This window comes from Neovison vison, chromosome 5 (assembly GCF_020171115.1).
Source record: "Neovison vison isolate M4711 chromosome 5, ASM_NN_V1, whole genome shotgun sequence".
Lineage (NCBI taxonomy): Eukaryota > Metazoa > Chordata > Mammalia > Carnivora > Mustelidae > Neogale > Neogale vison.
The window spans coordinates 47,567,121-47,583,067 of record NC_058095.1 but is presented as its reverse complement, the minus strand read 5'-3'; the positions used below and the strand labels follow the sequence as shown (position 1 = coordinate 47,583,067).

Sequence of the window (15,947 nt, the reverse complement as noted above, 5' to 3'; positions counted from 1 at the left end):
TTTGGGACAGTCTTTATTGGAGCTGGAATGTCACTGTGATTCACCTTTCTCAGAAGCAGCCTGTGTGGAAATGAGCAGCAGGAGGGGTGGACGCCCGGCACGGGCTGTCCAGGCTGCTTGGGGGACCCTGCTCGCCTGCAAGCAGTACGCGGACACACGCACACATGCACACACTCCCACACAAACTCACACTCTCTCGGGGGTTCTGAGGCCAGGCGCCCTGCCTGCTCCGTGGGCTCCCTGCCTCTGGGACAGGCCTCCTCTCCTCTGGGAGGGACCTGCTGAGCTGTGACGGAAGGAAACCGCTTGAAGACAAGGCCGAAGGAGCTAGAAGCCACAGGCATTTAGCAATTTGGGGGAAGGGGGATCCAGGAGGATAGGAGAGATTGTCAAGGGCCAAGCAAAGGGAGCCCCACCGGGCCAGGGCATGGGGCAGAAGATGCTGGAGAGCAGCATGGGGGGGACGGGGGAGGAAGAAAACACCGTCTCTTCTCCTTCACTCAGTCCAACCGCACAGCTGGGGCCAGAGCCCTGGGCATAGGAAGCCTGGGGAGCGTCAAGGGGTCCCCTGTGTCCTAGGAAGGCACTAAACGGGGAACAGATCCTGGAGGGCCTGGAGTCTCCCCCAAGGACCCCAAGGGGGACAGAAGGGGAAATGATGGAGCAAGAAGGGGTTTACATGCTGGTTGTCCAGGGCAACGAGACTGGGGAAGCACAGATCCTGCTTCCCAGCCCAAACAGGGTGGGCAATGGGCTGAGATGCAGCCCCTCTGACCGGCAGAAGGGACGGAGCCAGAGCCGGAGCTGCCCCTTTGGTCTCCGGGGCTGTGAGCGGGGGAACCTCGCCTGCCCCGTGTGTCCATGGGGGGCAGAGGCAGGAGGGAGGAATCCGAGCCTCCTGCCCCCAAGGGCCGGGGCTACCAGAGCACAGCCCCGTCCAGGTTTCCATAGCCTGGCTCTGCCCGAAGCCTCCAGTATGTGTTGTTAGTCACCCACCACTCCTTCCCACTGCTGTCCGTCTGCCGCCTGCGGGAAGGAGAGGGCGGAACAGCCAGAATCAAGGCCGGGGTTCCCAGATGCTGCCTCCCACAGCCGGCCCCCGCTCAGAGCAAGAAGGCGCTAGGGGAGGCGGAGGGGGGCCTGGAGGGCAGAGACCCTGAGAGAGGGCAGAGCTACCTGAAGAAGCGAGCCTGGTGGACGATGTTGTTCTCCTCCATCACTCTGCGCCTGTCCCGCTGAAGCTGCTCGATCCTTCTCTTCTGGGCCTCAGCGGCCTGTATGTTCCCCTCCTCCAGGTACCTGAGCTTCCAGATGGCAGTCAGTGGAGCTGCCCCCTCCAGACCCAAGCCCTCTATGCCGTGCCCAGCTCTGCCCCCACAAGGAACCCATCTCCTTGAGGCAACTCCAAGAGGGGAGGGCAGGCCCACTCTGGTGGAAACCCACATTGGGCAGTGAGGAGCCCAGCGGTTCTAGGGCGGGGCTGGGCGGACACTGACCTCTGGTCCGGCCGGAGCCGCGTGTCGGTGGAAGGCAGTGACCGCTTCAGCTCTGCCGTCAGCTCATTCAGCTCCAAGGCGAACTGAGTGAAGCCGAAGTTTCGCTCATGGTCTGGGGGCATCGAGTCTGGGGTAGGGGGAAGGCAAGGGGCTGGGGCTGGCGGAGGGTGCCAGAGCCGCCCTCACCCCCGCCCAGCCCTCCCTGACCTCCCCACTTACTGGGTTTCCAGATGCACTGACCGCCGGGCAGGGTCCCCCGGTAGAGCCCCTCGTGCCACTTCCCGGAGAGTCGGTGGAGGACACGGCCACTCCGGCTGAACACGGCACCCTGCACCTCGTGGACGTTGGAGCTCCAGTACTTGGCCTGGGGTAGGGTGGGGGGGGTGGGGACCGGCACTCAGGGGCGTGACCCTTCCCTTGGTGGGGGGAGTGGAGCCATTGCAGGCAGGCAGGCAGGGCCGGGGTGGCGTGCCCACCTTGCAGAAGGTGATCTTGCAGTGACAGGAGCTGTCCTGTGTGTTCCTGATGAGTACCTCTCCATAGTGCTCGATCCAGCGTTGGCCGCTCAGGATGTTGTGAATGCAGGACGTCACCTTGTTCCACTCAAAGTGGTCCCCGAACCTGAGAGAGACAGAGCGGGGGAGGGCAGCTGACCGGCCTGGTGCAAGTGCCCCCCTGAGCCAGGGAGCGGGGCACAGGAGGTCTGTGGAGAGAGTGTGGGGTGCTGGTTTGGCTTCCGCTGTGAGGGATTGATGGATTTATCAAGCAGAGCAGCCTTCGCAGAAAATTTTGAGCCAACATGTCTCCGGCTCATTTGATAAAGTACCTGAGGGCTGAAGTCACGGGAATAAATACATAGACGGGGTCCCTGCCCTTGGGAGCCAGGGACCCAGGTAGCGATGTTCACGTATAATCCCCGGGCCACTCCCCACGGCCACTGGGTACTGCCCACTACACTTACATTATAGAAGAGCAGACTCGAGGCTCTGGGGCAAGTCTCTTCGCTGCTTGCATTAATTATTAAGTGGCAGAACCAAGACTCCCAGACAGGACTTTGGACTCTGAAGGTCAGGGGCTTCCCGCCTGTGCACTGGCCTCTAGCTAACACCTGGGCCACACAGGCTAAGCCCCTTTCTTCTCTGGCTGTGGCCCCCACTTCTAAAATGGCATGAGGGACGCCTGGGTGGCTCAGTCGGTTGAGCATCTTCCTTCAGCTCAGGTCACAATCCCAAGGGTCCTGGGATCGAGCCCCACATTGGGCTCCCTGCTCAGCGGGGAGCCTGCTTTCCTCTCTCCCTCTGCTGCTCCCCCTGCTTGTACTGTGTGTGTATGTGTGTGTGTGTGTGTGTGTGTGATAAATAAAACCTTTTAAAAAATAAATAAAATAAAACAAGCTAATGAGGGTTTTTCAAATGTGGTTTGTGATTGGTGTTGAGGTCAGTTTAGATATCGGGGGTGGGGGTGTCTGGGTGTGTCCATGCATTGGCTTGAAGTCTCAAATACATTTCTTACTGTGAGTCATGGTCAAAAAAGTGTGAAAGCCGCTGCATCAGATAACCCTGATGAGCCCTTCCAGCTCTACTCTTCTAAGATTTTTCACCTTTCTTCATGCACAGCGCTGTAAATGCAGGTGTAAAATGTAGACTCTGCCCCAGCTCAAGCAGCTTCAGGCCAGACCTTTCTATCCTGTCCCTACCACCTTGTCACGCCAGCCCAGAGGATGCCTGTGGGCTGGGCCCGGGCTGCTGAGCACTTATGAACACCCACCTGGGCAGGCTGACGTTGACTGTCCCCACAGGCACAATCTCCAAGGATTTGCCCCAGAACTTGTTCTTCCACTTCATGTCTAGAGGTGGGTTGGGAGAGAGGGAGAAATGAGACCAGAGAGTTCCAGCACCCCCCTCCCACCATGTGCCCTTCACCCCCACATCCACCCCACCATGTCCCCCGCTCCTTACCTTGCCAGAAGACAAAGTTCTCAGACTCTGCATGGCATGCCGAGATGGGGGGGTGGTGGGAGACCTTGGGGGGCAAAGTAGTTCTTGGACACTGATCCAGAGGACCGTGGGGTCCACTGGTGACCCCACGGCTTCCTGAACTCCCTGACCCCCATTCCCAGTTCCCCTTCAACCCAGAAGACCAGTTAGTTCCAGGTCTCTTGTCTCTGTCGTCTTCGGCCACCACCCAAATTCTGTCGTCCTCTCTTCTCCCATGGGGCTTCACGTTCCTCCTTCTCATTCACTCCCCCGAGAGCCCCAGAAGCCCTGCTCCAGCTGACAAGGTCCTCTAGCAGTGATGCTGGGGCCTCCTCCGGTGCCCTGCCTGGAAGCCAGCCCTCCGGAGGACCCTCTCTCCCCACATTGTCTTCTCCCTCAGCCTCCACACCACAGCTCTGGAAAAACCTGGCCTTGATCTCCTTGGAACAGCTCCATATCTGGAACTTGAACTCGGGTATCCCACAGCCCACAGCCTGGTCTCTCTCCCCATTCCCTGTGGCCCATGGCCCCTGCCAAAATGCCCGGCTGCTCTGGTTCGTAGTGGCCCGTCAGCCCTGGCTTCACCTCCTTCCCCCCTGGCTGAGCTCGCTCTGTCACCTGCACCCTGTCACCCAGCACCCTGGACAACCCGCCACCACCAGCCATCGCAACACCTAGCATCAGTCAGCCTCCTCCGTGCCCAGCCCTGGCTCCCTGCTCTTCAGACACGGCCACCGGGTGCAAGGCACACACAGCACGGGGAACAACACACTGGGAACTTGAGGACCGACCCCCAAACCATCCCTTTCATACCACACAAACCCCCAAAATCAGAGGGAGAACAGAGAGGGCAACTCCTCCCACCAACTTACGGCTCCCACCCTGAGGCCACTCCCCTGAAACCCACTGCCAGGCCCAGCACCTCCTACCGCTTCCTGCAGGCTCCCCCTTCCCCATCCCCCCTGCCCTGCAGCCCTCCCTCTCCATTTCTCTTTCTCTCTGAGCAGAAATATCTTCCTTTTCTTCCACCTTGGAGCACCTGGGTGGTTCAGTTGACTAAGAGCATCCCCTCTTAGTTTCGGCTCAGGTCATGATCTCGGGGTTCTGAGATCGAGCCCCGCGGCCAGCTCTGCACTCAGCGCACTCTGCTTGTCCCTCTACTCCTCCCCCCTGCCCTTTACTCTCTCTGTCTTTAAAATAAAGAAATAAAATCTTTAAAAAAAAAAGAGTTAAAAAAAAATAAAGAGTAAATCTTTCTTTTCTGGACACACACACCTTTGCCCAAACATGCACAAAACCAACACTAGGAGCACTGGTTCCCTCACAAGGGTGAGCCAGGGATCATTTTCTACCGTACTTTAGGACTGTGTGAACTTTTCACTATGTTTTCAAAAACACTTAAAGGTGCCTGCGTGGCTCAGTCGGTTAAGCGTCTGCCATCAGCTCAGGTCATGATCTTGAGGTCCTGGGATCAAGCCCCGAGTTGGGCTCCCTGCTCAGTGGGGAGCCTGCTTCTCCCTCCCTCTGCTCTTCCCCCTGCTAGTCCTCTCTCTCTCTCTCTCTTTTTCTGTCTCAAATAAATAAATAAATTCATTTAAAACACAAAACAAAAACAGGGGCACCTGAGTGGCTCAGTGGGTTAAAGCCTCTGCCTTTGGCTCGGGTCATGATCCCAGAGTCCTAGGATCAAGCCCCACATCGGGCTCTCTGCTCAGCGGGGAGCCTGCTTCCTCCTCTCTCTCTGCCTGCCTCTCTGCCTACTTGTGCCTGTCAGATAAATAAATAAAATCTTAAAAAAAAAAAAGAACAGTTAAAATCTAAACAAACAAAAAAAACTGCTTCCACTTCACCCCTACCTCTGGCTGAAACCTGCTCTCCCTCTTCTTTCCCTCCAGGTAAAAATTTTTTGGAAACAATCTGCATTTTTCTCTATTTTAATTTAATCTAAATTTAATTTATTTTGAGAGAGAGAGAGAGAGATTAAACTCACACACAAGTGGGGTGGGGCAGAGGAAGGACAGAATCCCAAGCAGTCTCCCTGCCTAGCACAGAGCCCCACACAGGGCTCGATCTCATGACCCTGAGATCATGACCTGAGCTGAAATCAAGAGTCAGTCACTTAACTGACTGAGCCACCCAAGTGCCCCTAATTTTATTTTTTTAAAGTAAGCTCTACTCCCAACATGGGACTTGAACTCACAACCCTGAGATCAAGAGTCACATGCTTTACTGACTGAGCCAGCCAGATGACCCATTTAATTCTATTTTAAGTAGCATTTTTCTCTGTTTTACTTCTTTTTACTACACACCCACTGTAATCCCGGCTCGGCCCTCAGCCTTCTGAAACCTCCCTCACTTGGTTAAACCAACGACACTTTCTGGAAGTCCTGTGGACCATCTGCCCACCCCTTCCCCTCAGAGCTCCTCTGCCTTCCCTGCCCACCCTCCTCTCCAGACCCTCCCGAGGAGCAGCCCGTGACGTCACCCGTCCTCTAAGCGGGCCATTCCTGGGTCTGTCGGCCCCATCCTGTGCTCGAGGAGCTCTGTGCCCACATGGCTCAGGGCCTCCGGGACATCTCCCCCTGGAAGTCAAGCCCACGTGGACAAGGAGTCTCCCTAATTCAGTTACCTTCCTCTCACTCTTTCCATCCTGCTCACTGGCACGGCCACACACCTGCCGAATCCCCCAAACCAGAAATTCCAGGCCACCCCAACTTCTCCCGACCGTCGACCACCTCCCCTATCCCTTAGGCATAACAACACTCTGTTGACCACCGAGGCCTGTGAGGAGCAACACACACACAGACAGACACACAGCTGCCGAGTCCAACGTCCACGCGATCCGGCGGCCAAGGGCAGGTCCTCAGCAGCTCTCACAGGGCTGACTGCAATGGCCTTCTAACAGCCTTCTCTCACCCGTCCTCACACCAATGTTCTTTACAGAGTGCAATTCTGAGCCTGTCACTCTACTGCCTAAAACCCCCCACCGCCTTCGCCTTCAGGATATGGAAACAACCACTTCACCTACAGGGCTGCTCAGGGTTTGGCCCTGGCTGGCTTCCAGCTGCGTCTCTTGCTCGTCCTAACCAGGCTCCCGCTGTCCCTTCATGCGGTCTGGAGCATCCTGTTCTCCACGCCCCGCCCACCCCATACTCCTGGTGCCTGTCGGTTCCTCCCTCAAGGCTTAGCCTGACATCAGCCCCCAGAGCCTGCCTTCCCAGGTGGAACTGACTAGTGGCCGGTGAGCTTCCGGGGTCCCAGCTCTGGAACCTGGCACAGCCACCCTTCGTTTCCAGTAGGTCCCCCGCACTCAGCAGGGGGCTCCTTGGAGAAGGCCGGCTGCCCCCCTGCTCTCCCCCAGGTCCCGGCCCTAAAAGCCCACGAGGCCCACACCTGCTCACTGATGAAGCGGAAGCCCCGGTCGGGCCGCTCGCACTCATAGGTCTCCCCCAGGACGGGGTTGAAGGGCTTACAGCCTGCTCGGTGGTACGTGGACGAGTAGGCAGACACGGCAAAGGCCGCGATGTACACCTGCAGGGGGGAGGGCGGGGAGAGCCGGCTGGGTCGGGGGCGGAGGATCAGGGAGTAGGGGGTGCCACCCCACTGCAGGCGAGGACCCGGGGCTGAGGTGGAAGGGCGGCAGCGAGGAGTAGCCGGGCCGGGAAATGTTGGGGTACCATGCGCTCGCAGGGGTCGGCCGTGCGGCTGGCCCGGTCCAGGAGGCTGCTGTACTCAAGCTCCTCGCACAGCCGCTGCAGGGTGTTGAGCGGCTCGTTGAGCTGCACGGGCATGGACACCTTGGACAGGTCCTTGCCGATGTTGTTCCGTAGTATGTTCCACAGGCTCACATCGGTTCCTGGCCCGCTGGCTGCCGGCAGACAGCGGCGACGCGGGGGGCCCGCAGCTCTCCCTGGAACAGACGCCCCTGGGGCCCACCCGGCCACGTCACTCCCCCTCTGGACACGGCATCCAGACCCAGCTGGTGCACAGACCGGCCCGAGGTGGCGCCCCCCCCGCCACAGAGGGGTTCCTAGATAGACTCACTCCCAAGCCCCTCTCTGGACTCAGGGCAGCGGAGGTAGGGAGCCAATTGCAAATATGCTTCTGGGCGATTAGGGGGACAGTGGGGTGAGAATCACTCCGAGGGGGCGGTCCCCACCGCTGGAAACCCTGCACCCCGGAAGCCCCCACCCTTATCTTCAGTTCCCCTTCATAAACACAGAAACCGATTTCAGGTTATATTCAACCCATTTTACAGATGAGGAAATAAGACTCCAAGAAGTAAAATGTCATGTCCAAAGCCACACTGCTAAAGAGCGGCAAGGTGGCAGCTTCCACCTCTGTATCAGGCCCTATGCGAACCTTCTCAGAAGCCTGCACCGGACGCTAGCCCCTAGGCCTGAGCCTGGCCCACCCCCGGAGCCACTCTGGGAACACTCTGTAGCTCACAGCTTAGCCTTCCTCATCTCCTGGGGTCACTTCTGCAGTCAGCATCCCAAGCTGTCAGTCCACCAGCCACCCTGTGAGACTGCCTCCCAGGGGCCTGGGCTGTGGACTAACACCATTTCTACCCCTCCCCCAGCCCCTCCGTGGCCACACACCCAGTGGGCACCTTTCTGATGGCGCTCAGCTCCCCTGAGGTCCAACACCTCCTCGGACAGGCTGGTGGTGATTTCACTGGTGCACGACTCCTCCTCCTCTGAGCCCTGGGACAGGACAGATGAGAGGCTGGGCAGACTGGGCCTCCCTGGACAGCTGGGAAGTACCCAGGGCCTGGCAAGACTCTGCCCAGCTCGTCTGTTGATGGGAAGGGGAAGACGTGTATTTGGGCCGGGCAGGGGGGCAATGGCGGTCTGAGCCTGAAGCCCGGCCTCACGGAGTGTGCCCTGCCACTTTGGGAGGGGGATGCCTGGCCCTCTCACTGCTCAAGGACTTGGTGGCACACAGGGACAGGGCAGCAGGGCATTGCTGAGATCCAGACTCCGGGGCAGAGGTCAGGGGTCAGGGGAGTGCTGGGGCTGAGGGGCTTGCAGGAAGATGGCGGGGTGAGGCTGAGGCAGCCATCTTGCTGGAGAACCAAGGCAGGGTAAAGCACATTGAACTGGAGGAACGGTTCCCAGCAGAGACTTCTGAGCAGGGACACACACCCAGCAGGTCTGGACGTGTTGCCAGAGACAGCAGTCAAGGCGTTAGAAAGGATTTGGGAATCTACAAATTCTAGTCTCTACAGACCCCATCCCAATTTCCCCAGGGTCCCCCCCCAACCTTACCTCATTCTCAGAAGAGCTGGCAGAGAGGAGAACCTCACAGGCATCAAAGAATTCTGTGTGGGAATCGGCGAGGGACAGGATGCTGCTCTGGGACAGCTGGGGGGTCAGCTCCCGCCCCTTCATGTACAGAGCTTCTTGCTGTGGGAAGGACAGATGTCAGGCTGGGCTCCCCGGGTAGGGAGAGAACATGGTGGAACAGGAAGGCGTGATGGAAGGAACTGGGAGCAAGGAGACACAGGTTCCCTGCAGCCACTCACCCTGCCTGGGCGCCGACTCTGAGCCCGGCTCCAGGGCTTCCGTGAGTATTAACACAAGCCCTCCCGACACTCCCCCTATGCGGCAGGTGCAATTAGGACACCCCCCCCGACTTTACAGGTCAGGACACTGAGGCTCAGGGTCACAAAGGAGGCGTGCAATGGAGCCAGATGGAAACCATGGAGCCTGGCCCCAGAGTCTGTGCTCAGAACACCCAAGTCCCAGCTCAGCCAACCCTCAAGCCGCAATTGTGGGAGCCTGGGCCCCCATCGGTCAGATTCTTTGAGTCTCCGTTTCCTCCACCATGAACTTGAGGGTAAGGACCATGGCCTCACAGGACTCCGAATTAATGGTAAAATCACTCTGCACACACTGGCCGGGCAGGAATGACCACGATGAGGCTGTTGCCAATGTTACAAGAAAGGGCTGGAGTTAGGACTCCTGGGCCCTGTTTGGGGTCTGAAGACCAAGGGTGCCTTCACTTCTGCCGAGGAGGAAGGTACAGGAGAAAGGGTCCCCACAGTTCAGCCTGGCTCCTACCTCCTCGGGGTTGAGGGAGCTGAAGGAGTCTGCGGTGGTGTCCGAGGAGACGGAGAGCGAGTGGAGGCGTCTCGGGCCAGCGGAGGCCTCAGAGACCTGCAGGGAGAGGGTGAGGGGCCAGGGGCCAGTAGGACAGAGCCCTCCTCCACCCACCACGCTGATCTCTGCCTCTGTCACCGCTTCCGCCCCGGACCCAGCTCTGCTCTCGCCCCAGGCCTGCGGGCCTCGGCCTCCAGCCCTCTCCTCCCATGACTCCCTGGTCCCCGAGCCTCACCCCTGTCCGTGACAGCTCTGAACCCTGGTGTAGGTCCCTCAGGTGATCCCACTCGGCGGTGAGGGCGGCCAGGACACTGCTGAGGGAGTTGTGCACTGTGGGGACAGAGGGCAGTCGTCAGATTCCTCTTCCTCTCCCTCCACCTGCCTGGTCCCTGCTGCCCCGCCCCCACACACTCACCCTTCTGGGCCAGCGCCCAGAAAGTCCGCTGCAGGTGGGCATAGTCGGGAGGCGGCAGCCCGCGGGGGCCTGAGGGGTCCCGGGACTCCAGGTAGCGAGACAGGTTGGGAACAGAGCCATGGAGACGACCAACCTGTAGGTGAAGGGCAGGGGTCAAAGGTGACAGCCTCTTTTAGGGCCTCCCACCGGGCAGCTTGGGGTCCACGCCTTGCCTCACCCGCCCGATTGTGTCATCCTTGGCAAAGCTCTGTGTACACCACATGCGGCTGGTCCGCTTCCCCTTCCTGGGTCTCTCGGTCGTCCCTGAGGCCTGGCACATGGAAGACGGCGGGGAGGTTGGGGGGGGTGTGTCACTCGAGGTGGGGAGAAGGGCAGCAACCACAAAAGCCAAGGAAAGAGGCAGACGGGCCCGGGGTGGGGGGGCAGAAACATCTGACATTGCAGAGGAAGAAGAAAGACTCCCTAGCGATGCACTGGTACAGCAGGAAAGGTTCAGCCCCAAGGGGCAGAGAGAGACCCGGAGACAGCCTGGACATGGAAGGGGAGCCAGCCAGGCACACGCATGGGTCTCCAGGGAAGTGCAGCGTGTAAGGGGACCTGGAGCTCTGTTCCAAGGAAGCGGTGGGAGTCCCCTGGGCTTCACCCCGCTGCCCTCACCTGGTGCGTGGGGATAACAGGGGCTGAGGGGATCCGGTGCAGGGATTCCAGGTTCTGGAGGAGTCTGTGTAGTTCCTGGAGCTTCCCCTGACACTCTGAGAGCTCTGTGTGAAGAAGGAATAAGGAACACTGACTCCCAACTCTGACCAGGTACCCCAAAGTCTGTCCCTCCGCTTCCCGTCCTCCTCCAAACACTTCAGCCAGCAGCCATAGACCCCGGACCCTCGGATCAAGAGCCCAGGGCAGCTGCCACGTCTTACCCTGGGGCCAGGCCTCATGTTGGATTCCTGAAAGGGCTGGCACCCCAACCCCCACAGCCTCCATGACATACCTTAACTCTGCTGCTTCTGCACAGACTGACCCTTTCTGTCCCCACTTGCTGGCGCTTCCCTCTCCTGGACCAGCATCACAGGCACCTCTCCAGGAACCCAGCTCTAGGGCCCACCCCAACCCTCCCTGGATTGGCATTCTGTATCTTCTTGTTGGGGAGTCTGGGCCCTGAGTCCTATCAGTGTGTCCGGGGCACCAGTCCTGTCCTCCTTTCTAGGACTGGTGCTCCCCAGGGCAGGCCCAAATAGACCCAGTCGGTTGGAGGCCAAGGCTGTCTCCTCCAGCAGCCCAGGTTCCCGGAGGCAGGGGACAGTCTTGCTTCTTGTGACTGCTGATGCCATCTAGACCCAGTAGCACGGGCCCTGCCCACAGAGGCGCAGTGCCGTAGGCCCCTCACCATGAGAGCAGCGGTCTAGCCCATCACTGTCCCTCAGCCAGGAAGACACCTTCTCCCGAGGTCCAACCCCAGGTAGAGTCGAGGCGCTGCCAGCTGCTGGAAGCTGGGCACCAGGAACCTGTGGGGTGAGTCAAGGGTGAGGCGGGACGGTTCCCGCCTCCCTTGGTCTCATGGTTCCCTGAAGCCACCATCCCTCAGTCACCTGCCCCTGCACAGGGCCCTTCTTACCTTCCGGTGAGTGGTGCCGGGCAGCGAGCCTCGGGGCATGGCCAGGCGGTGGGCACGAAGCTGCGCCACCCAGCTCTGGAACAGGTCCTGGGATTTGATCTGCAGAGGGGGTGGAGACGGGGACAGAAACATGAAAGGAAGGACTGCTTCACCGGGGCAGGAAGTCAGGGCTCTGATCCCCAGGCAAGCAGTCTCCCCCTGTGGTCCCCAGCTTGGGCAAAGGCTTCCTGCAGGGAGGCAGGGCACAGCTTCCCCCTTGGTTGTTTACCCAACAACCAAGAAGGAAGGTGGTTTGCCATTGGCCATTGCATAGACGGTTACTCCCTTGCTGTCAACCTCAGGGACAGACCCCCCTCACCCCCACTCCTCTCTCCAGTAGTGCCCTTGTGTCTCTGCTAGGCTGGGGCCCAAGCCACTACTTGGCTCCCAGGAATGTCACCTTGAGGTGGTAGATGTTGTCTTCAGTGTCAAGGTCAATGCGCTGGGCCTTTTTGTTGATGGACATGACAGACAGTCGGACGTCAATGGAGCCATGAAGCTTCCCCTTGGTGATCTGGAGTGGAGGGTTGGCAGGGGGGAAATGGGACTGTTTTTAGGCCCCCGGGGACCATAGAGCCACCATCTTCTTGAGGTTCAAGGGCCAGGCAGTGGGTTCACCCTCGTACCCAAGTCACAGCATCGGCAGGGACTTGTCAGTCATCCTCCCGTGCACACAACACCCCACTATGTCAAGTCCCATTCTGAACTTCAGGGAGTAAGGGAGCAAGGAAAACTGTTCTCAGGAATCTGCAAGGCGGAGAAGGCAAACACCCTCTCGGAGGGAGAACCTGAGCACGTGGGTCTTCGGTTCCTGTCCCCAGCACAGGAAGGGGATGAGAGCACAGATGAGAAAGCTCCTGCTTCCTGGACGCTAATTTTTGTGCCAGGCAGTGTTTCGAGGGCCTTCGCCAAGAGGACAACCCGACAAACAGGGGGTCATACTCTCTCCATCTCAGAGATGAGGGAGTTGGGGCCCAGGGAAGGAACTTGCCCAGGACCCCACACCCAGAAATGATGTAACTGGAATCAGACTCTGCTCTGGTGGATTCCAGAAGTCCCCTGCCTATTCGGAGCATTCTGGGGCCACAATTATCCCCTGACCCCCGGCAGAGGCCCTGACTCACGTCTTGCCGCGTGGTTGCATAATGAAGGATCCCATCCTCGAGCACAAAGTATCTCTGTGATGCGGCCCAGAAGGAACGAGAATCCAGGAGGCCGAGAGAAAAGGGTTTGGGGAGAGAGCAACCACACACGTGGACTTTTCTTCTCTACGCGCACACACAACCTCCCCCATGTACCCGCCTCCCCGCCCCCCCCAGCCCCTGCATATGGCCCCTCCCTTCACCCTGCCCACCCCACCTTGTGCCAGCCCTTCAGAGGCCACTTCCTTTTCTTGAGCAGGTGGCCTTCCTTCCTCTCCGGCATGACACCCTCTGCTCCCAGCCTGCTCCGAGGCTCCTCGACCACCTCCCACAGCTCGGAGGCCTGCAGTCCAGGACAGAGAGGAAGGACAGTGGCTGGAAAGGTGACCAAATCTGCCCCCCACTTTTGGACCAAGCTCTATCTGCCCCCCCCACAACCGCCACTGCCTGCTTCCCCACCCACAGACCTGCTGGGCACTGCTCGACTTTGTAGACTGAATGCTCTCGGCCAACGAGTTAGGGACCCTCTCTTGGAAGTCCATGGAGAAGGGAGCGGCTGCTCCCTGCCGAGAAGGTGGAGCAGGTGAAAGGAGAAGGATGTCACCTTGTCCTGAGCGGACCCTTGAAACAAGAGAGAGACCCCGTGAGCACAGGCCTTGCTATCACCTTCTCCGCCTCCACCCCATCCTGCAATGTCTGAGATAAGAGCTCACAGATGACTGCTCAGTGGCCAGGCCTCTCTGAGTCTGTCCCTTCCCCACCCTGGGCTGGTTTCCCTGCCCATACCCCATGGCTGCGGCCACTGCTCAGAGAGGTGAACGGGCTGAACTAGCACGAAGCTCGCGGGCCAGTGCCAAGAGAAAACCACAAGAGTCCGCCCAGCCCCACCTTGGGCCCACACTCTCTGGCTCTAGGAAACACTCAGTGATTTCTCTGGAGGATTCCCTGGGGGTGATCAGAGATGGGGCATGGGAGTGAAAAAAGAGGCTCTAAAAAAGGACAGAGGAACTCAGAGACTGGACTTCCTCCAGGACCCCTGGACATCGCTCCACCTGGCTGCCGCCACCGTCAGCTGGAGACCACTCTGCGGTGATCTCCCTGCAGAACGCTCGTAACCCCTTCATCCCAACTCCCTACCAATCAGTCTCCAGGTCCTCTATCTTCTGCATGGGGAAACTGAGGCCTGAGACCACACCTCCCATCCCCATTGTTCCCTGCGCCTTCACCCTGGGATGCCTGCCTGAGACCCTCAGTACCCCCCCCAACAAAGCCTCCCTTTATCCTCCCAGTCCTTGGGGCTCCTGAAAAGTACCACCCACCCGGAGAGAGCAGGGGACTGGGCCCATGGAGGCACCGTGTGCAGGAGAAGAGGTGACCGAGAATATGCCAAGGTCCACACAGGTCCCGCAGCAGTGCCCACAGGCGCCCTTGGCACCAGCCCTGACCGTCCTGGCTCCACGGGGAGATCAATAATGCATGAGGCTCCGTGTGTGTGAGACAGGGAGGGGACTGGAGGGGCGAGGCTGGCCCGAGGCTGGGCAAACAGCTCAGATCTTCCAATGGAGCCAGCAAGCACCTGAGGAGCTGAGACCAGGAAGCGGCAGGGACGCGGTGGGGTTGTGGTGGCCGGAAGGCCGGGACGGAGGGGTCCAGAGTGCAAGACGCTGACCCGAGGGGTTGGGGGGCAAAACTCCTGCTTTTGGCCATTGAAAGTTCCCAAACTCTTCCAGTGTTTGGGTACCTCTGTGCCCTTTTCCTGGCCCTGGAGGATCCCGAACCCTCACTGCAGGCGGGTGGAGGCGGAGGCTCTGCCCCGAGAGGGTGCGGGGTCGAGGTGAGCCAGGTCGGTGCCCCATTTCTACTCCCATTCCCACCCCCGTCTCCGGAGGGGCAGACCCGCCAGCTTCAGGTGGGAGGAAGCCTGCCCAGGGGATGTCAGCTGATGCCAGCGCGGCCCCCTTACCCCAGGGTCCATGGACGCCAGTGCTCCTTGGCCCGCGCACCGCTCTGCCTCTGAGTCACCGTCTCCGAGTGGCCCGCTCCCTCCTCACGGAGCTGAGCAGTGGCAGCAGCTGCTGCAGGAACCAGGAAGGAAGGAGACGTCGGAGCCTCCCCTCCAGCCGGATCTCCCCACCTCCCCCTCCCCGGCCCCTCCTCCGCCAAGCTCCGGGCGGCCGCTCAGCTCTGCCCCCCTGCTCCCGGGAGGACTCAGGACTGAACGGACTCCCCAGCACCAAGGTAGCTTGGGAGTGGGGGCAGAGTCCCCACTGGGCGCCGTTCCAGACAGATCACGGAGGACTAGGGAGCTGCTGGCCTCGGGCCAGCGTTGGTAAAGGGTTTACTTGGACTAGGATGGCCTTGACCCCAGTTAGTACCCAAGGCCATTTCCTTATTAACCACCCCCCTCTCCTTTTACATCTGAAAATAGACTGCAAAATTTGGAGGCAGCAAAGGTATCAGGTTGACGGGAAGGGACAGATGCCCCTGGGGGACCACAGTAGACAGTTCCAACAGCACAGTCAGCCACGCATCCACGGCTCAGAGGGCCAGGCAGCGGCCGCCACCGGGGTGGGGGGCGGGACCCACTGTGGCTGGAGGCACCTATACGCGTAACACAAAATCCCCAACTTGCAGTCCTTGGACCAGGAGCAGGCCTGCAGCAGTGACCAGGTGGCTGTTAGGAAGGGCTGACTGGAGCCAGCTCAGGGACCCCCAGCCTCCCTCTGTGAGCACCTCTGTTCTGCTGGAGTACTGTGTCGAGCTCAGCACTGGATTCTAACTAAAAATCAACTCTTGGGGCGCCTGGGTGGCTCAGTGGGTTAAACCTCTATCTTTGGCTCAGGTCACGATCTCAGGGTCCTGGGATGGAGCCCCATGTTGGGCTCTCTGCTCAGCAGGGAGCCTGCTTCCCCCTCTCTCTCTGCCTGCCTCTCTGCCTACTTTTGATCTGTGTCAAATAAATAAATAAAATCATTAAAAAAAAAAATAAACTCTTAAGAAACCTGGGACAGGGGCGCCTGGGTGGCTCAGTGGGTTAAGCCGCTGCCTTCGGCTCAGGTCATGATCTCAGGGTCCTGGGATCGAGTCCCGCATCGGGCTCTCTGCTCGGCAGGGAGCCTGCCTGCCTCTCCATCTACTTGTGATTTCTGTCAAATAAATAAAT

The 15,947-nt window shown here is 59.4% G+C and overlaps 1 protein-coding gene across 3 annotated transcripts; it reads right to left on the bottom strand.

The window, feature by feature from the left end:
- On the bottom strand, positions 1-14,855 carry OSBPL7 (oxysterol binding protein like 7). Of its 3 annotated transcripts, none has more exons than XM_044248813.1 (23): positions 14,748-14,855; positions 13,252-13,405; positions 13,002-13,127; positions 12,767-12,820; positions 12,043-12,156; positions 11,604-11,702; positions 11,376-11,493; positions 10,649-10,752; positions 10,209-10,301; positions 9,992-10,124; positions 9,812-9,906; positions 9,538-9,633; positions 8,743-8,880; positions 8,085-8,178; positions 7,150-7,397; positions 6,866-7,003; positions 3,455-3,518; positions 3,264-3,342; positions 1,973-2,117; positions 1,716-1,860; positions 1,497-1,623; positions 1,177-1,299; positions 1-1,026 (listed from the first exon to the last, which is right to left on the bottom strand). In XM_044248813.1, the coding sequence occupies exons 2-23, from the start codon at positions 13,324-13,326 to the stop codon at positions 918-920; spliced, it is 2,517 nt and encodes an 838-aa protein (XP_044104748.1). In that variant the 5' UTR covers positions 13,327-13,405; positions 14,748-14,855; the 3' UTR covers positions 1-917. The 3 variants fall into 3 exon arrangements, 2 of the variants coding, with proteins under 2 accessions (XP_044104748.1, XP_044104749.1); XM_044248814.1 differs by having other exon boundaries at positions 1,497-1,608; XR_006384580.1 differs by lacking the exon at positions 1-1,026 and having other exon boundaries at positions 1,211-1,299; positions 1,497-1,579.
- Between the last annotated feature and the right edge of the window lie 1,092 nt (positions 14,856-15,947).

Excerpts from the sequence above, each read along its gene's own strand:
- OSBPL7 (XM_044248813.1), bottom strand. The coding sequence starts at position 13,326 with ATGGACTTCCAAGAGAGGGTCCCTAACTCGTTGGCCGAGAGCATTCAG. Across the intron at positions 13,128-13,251 it reads AGTCGAGCAGTGCCCAGCAG|GCCTCCGAGCTGTGGGAGGT; the intron begins GTCTGTGGGTGG and ends CCTGGACTGCAG. Across the intron at positions 1,861-1,972 it reads GCAAGATCACCTTCTGCAAG|GCCAAGTACTGGAGCTCCAA; the intron begins GTGGGCACGCCA and ends ACCCTACCCCAG.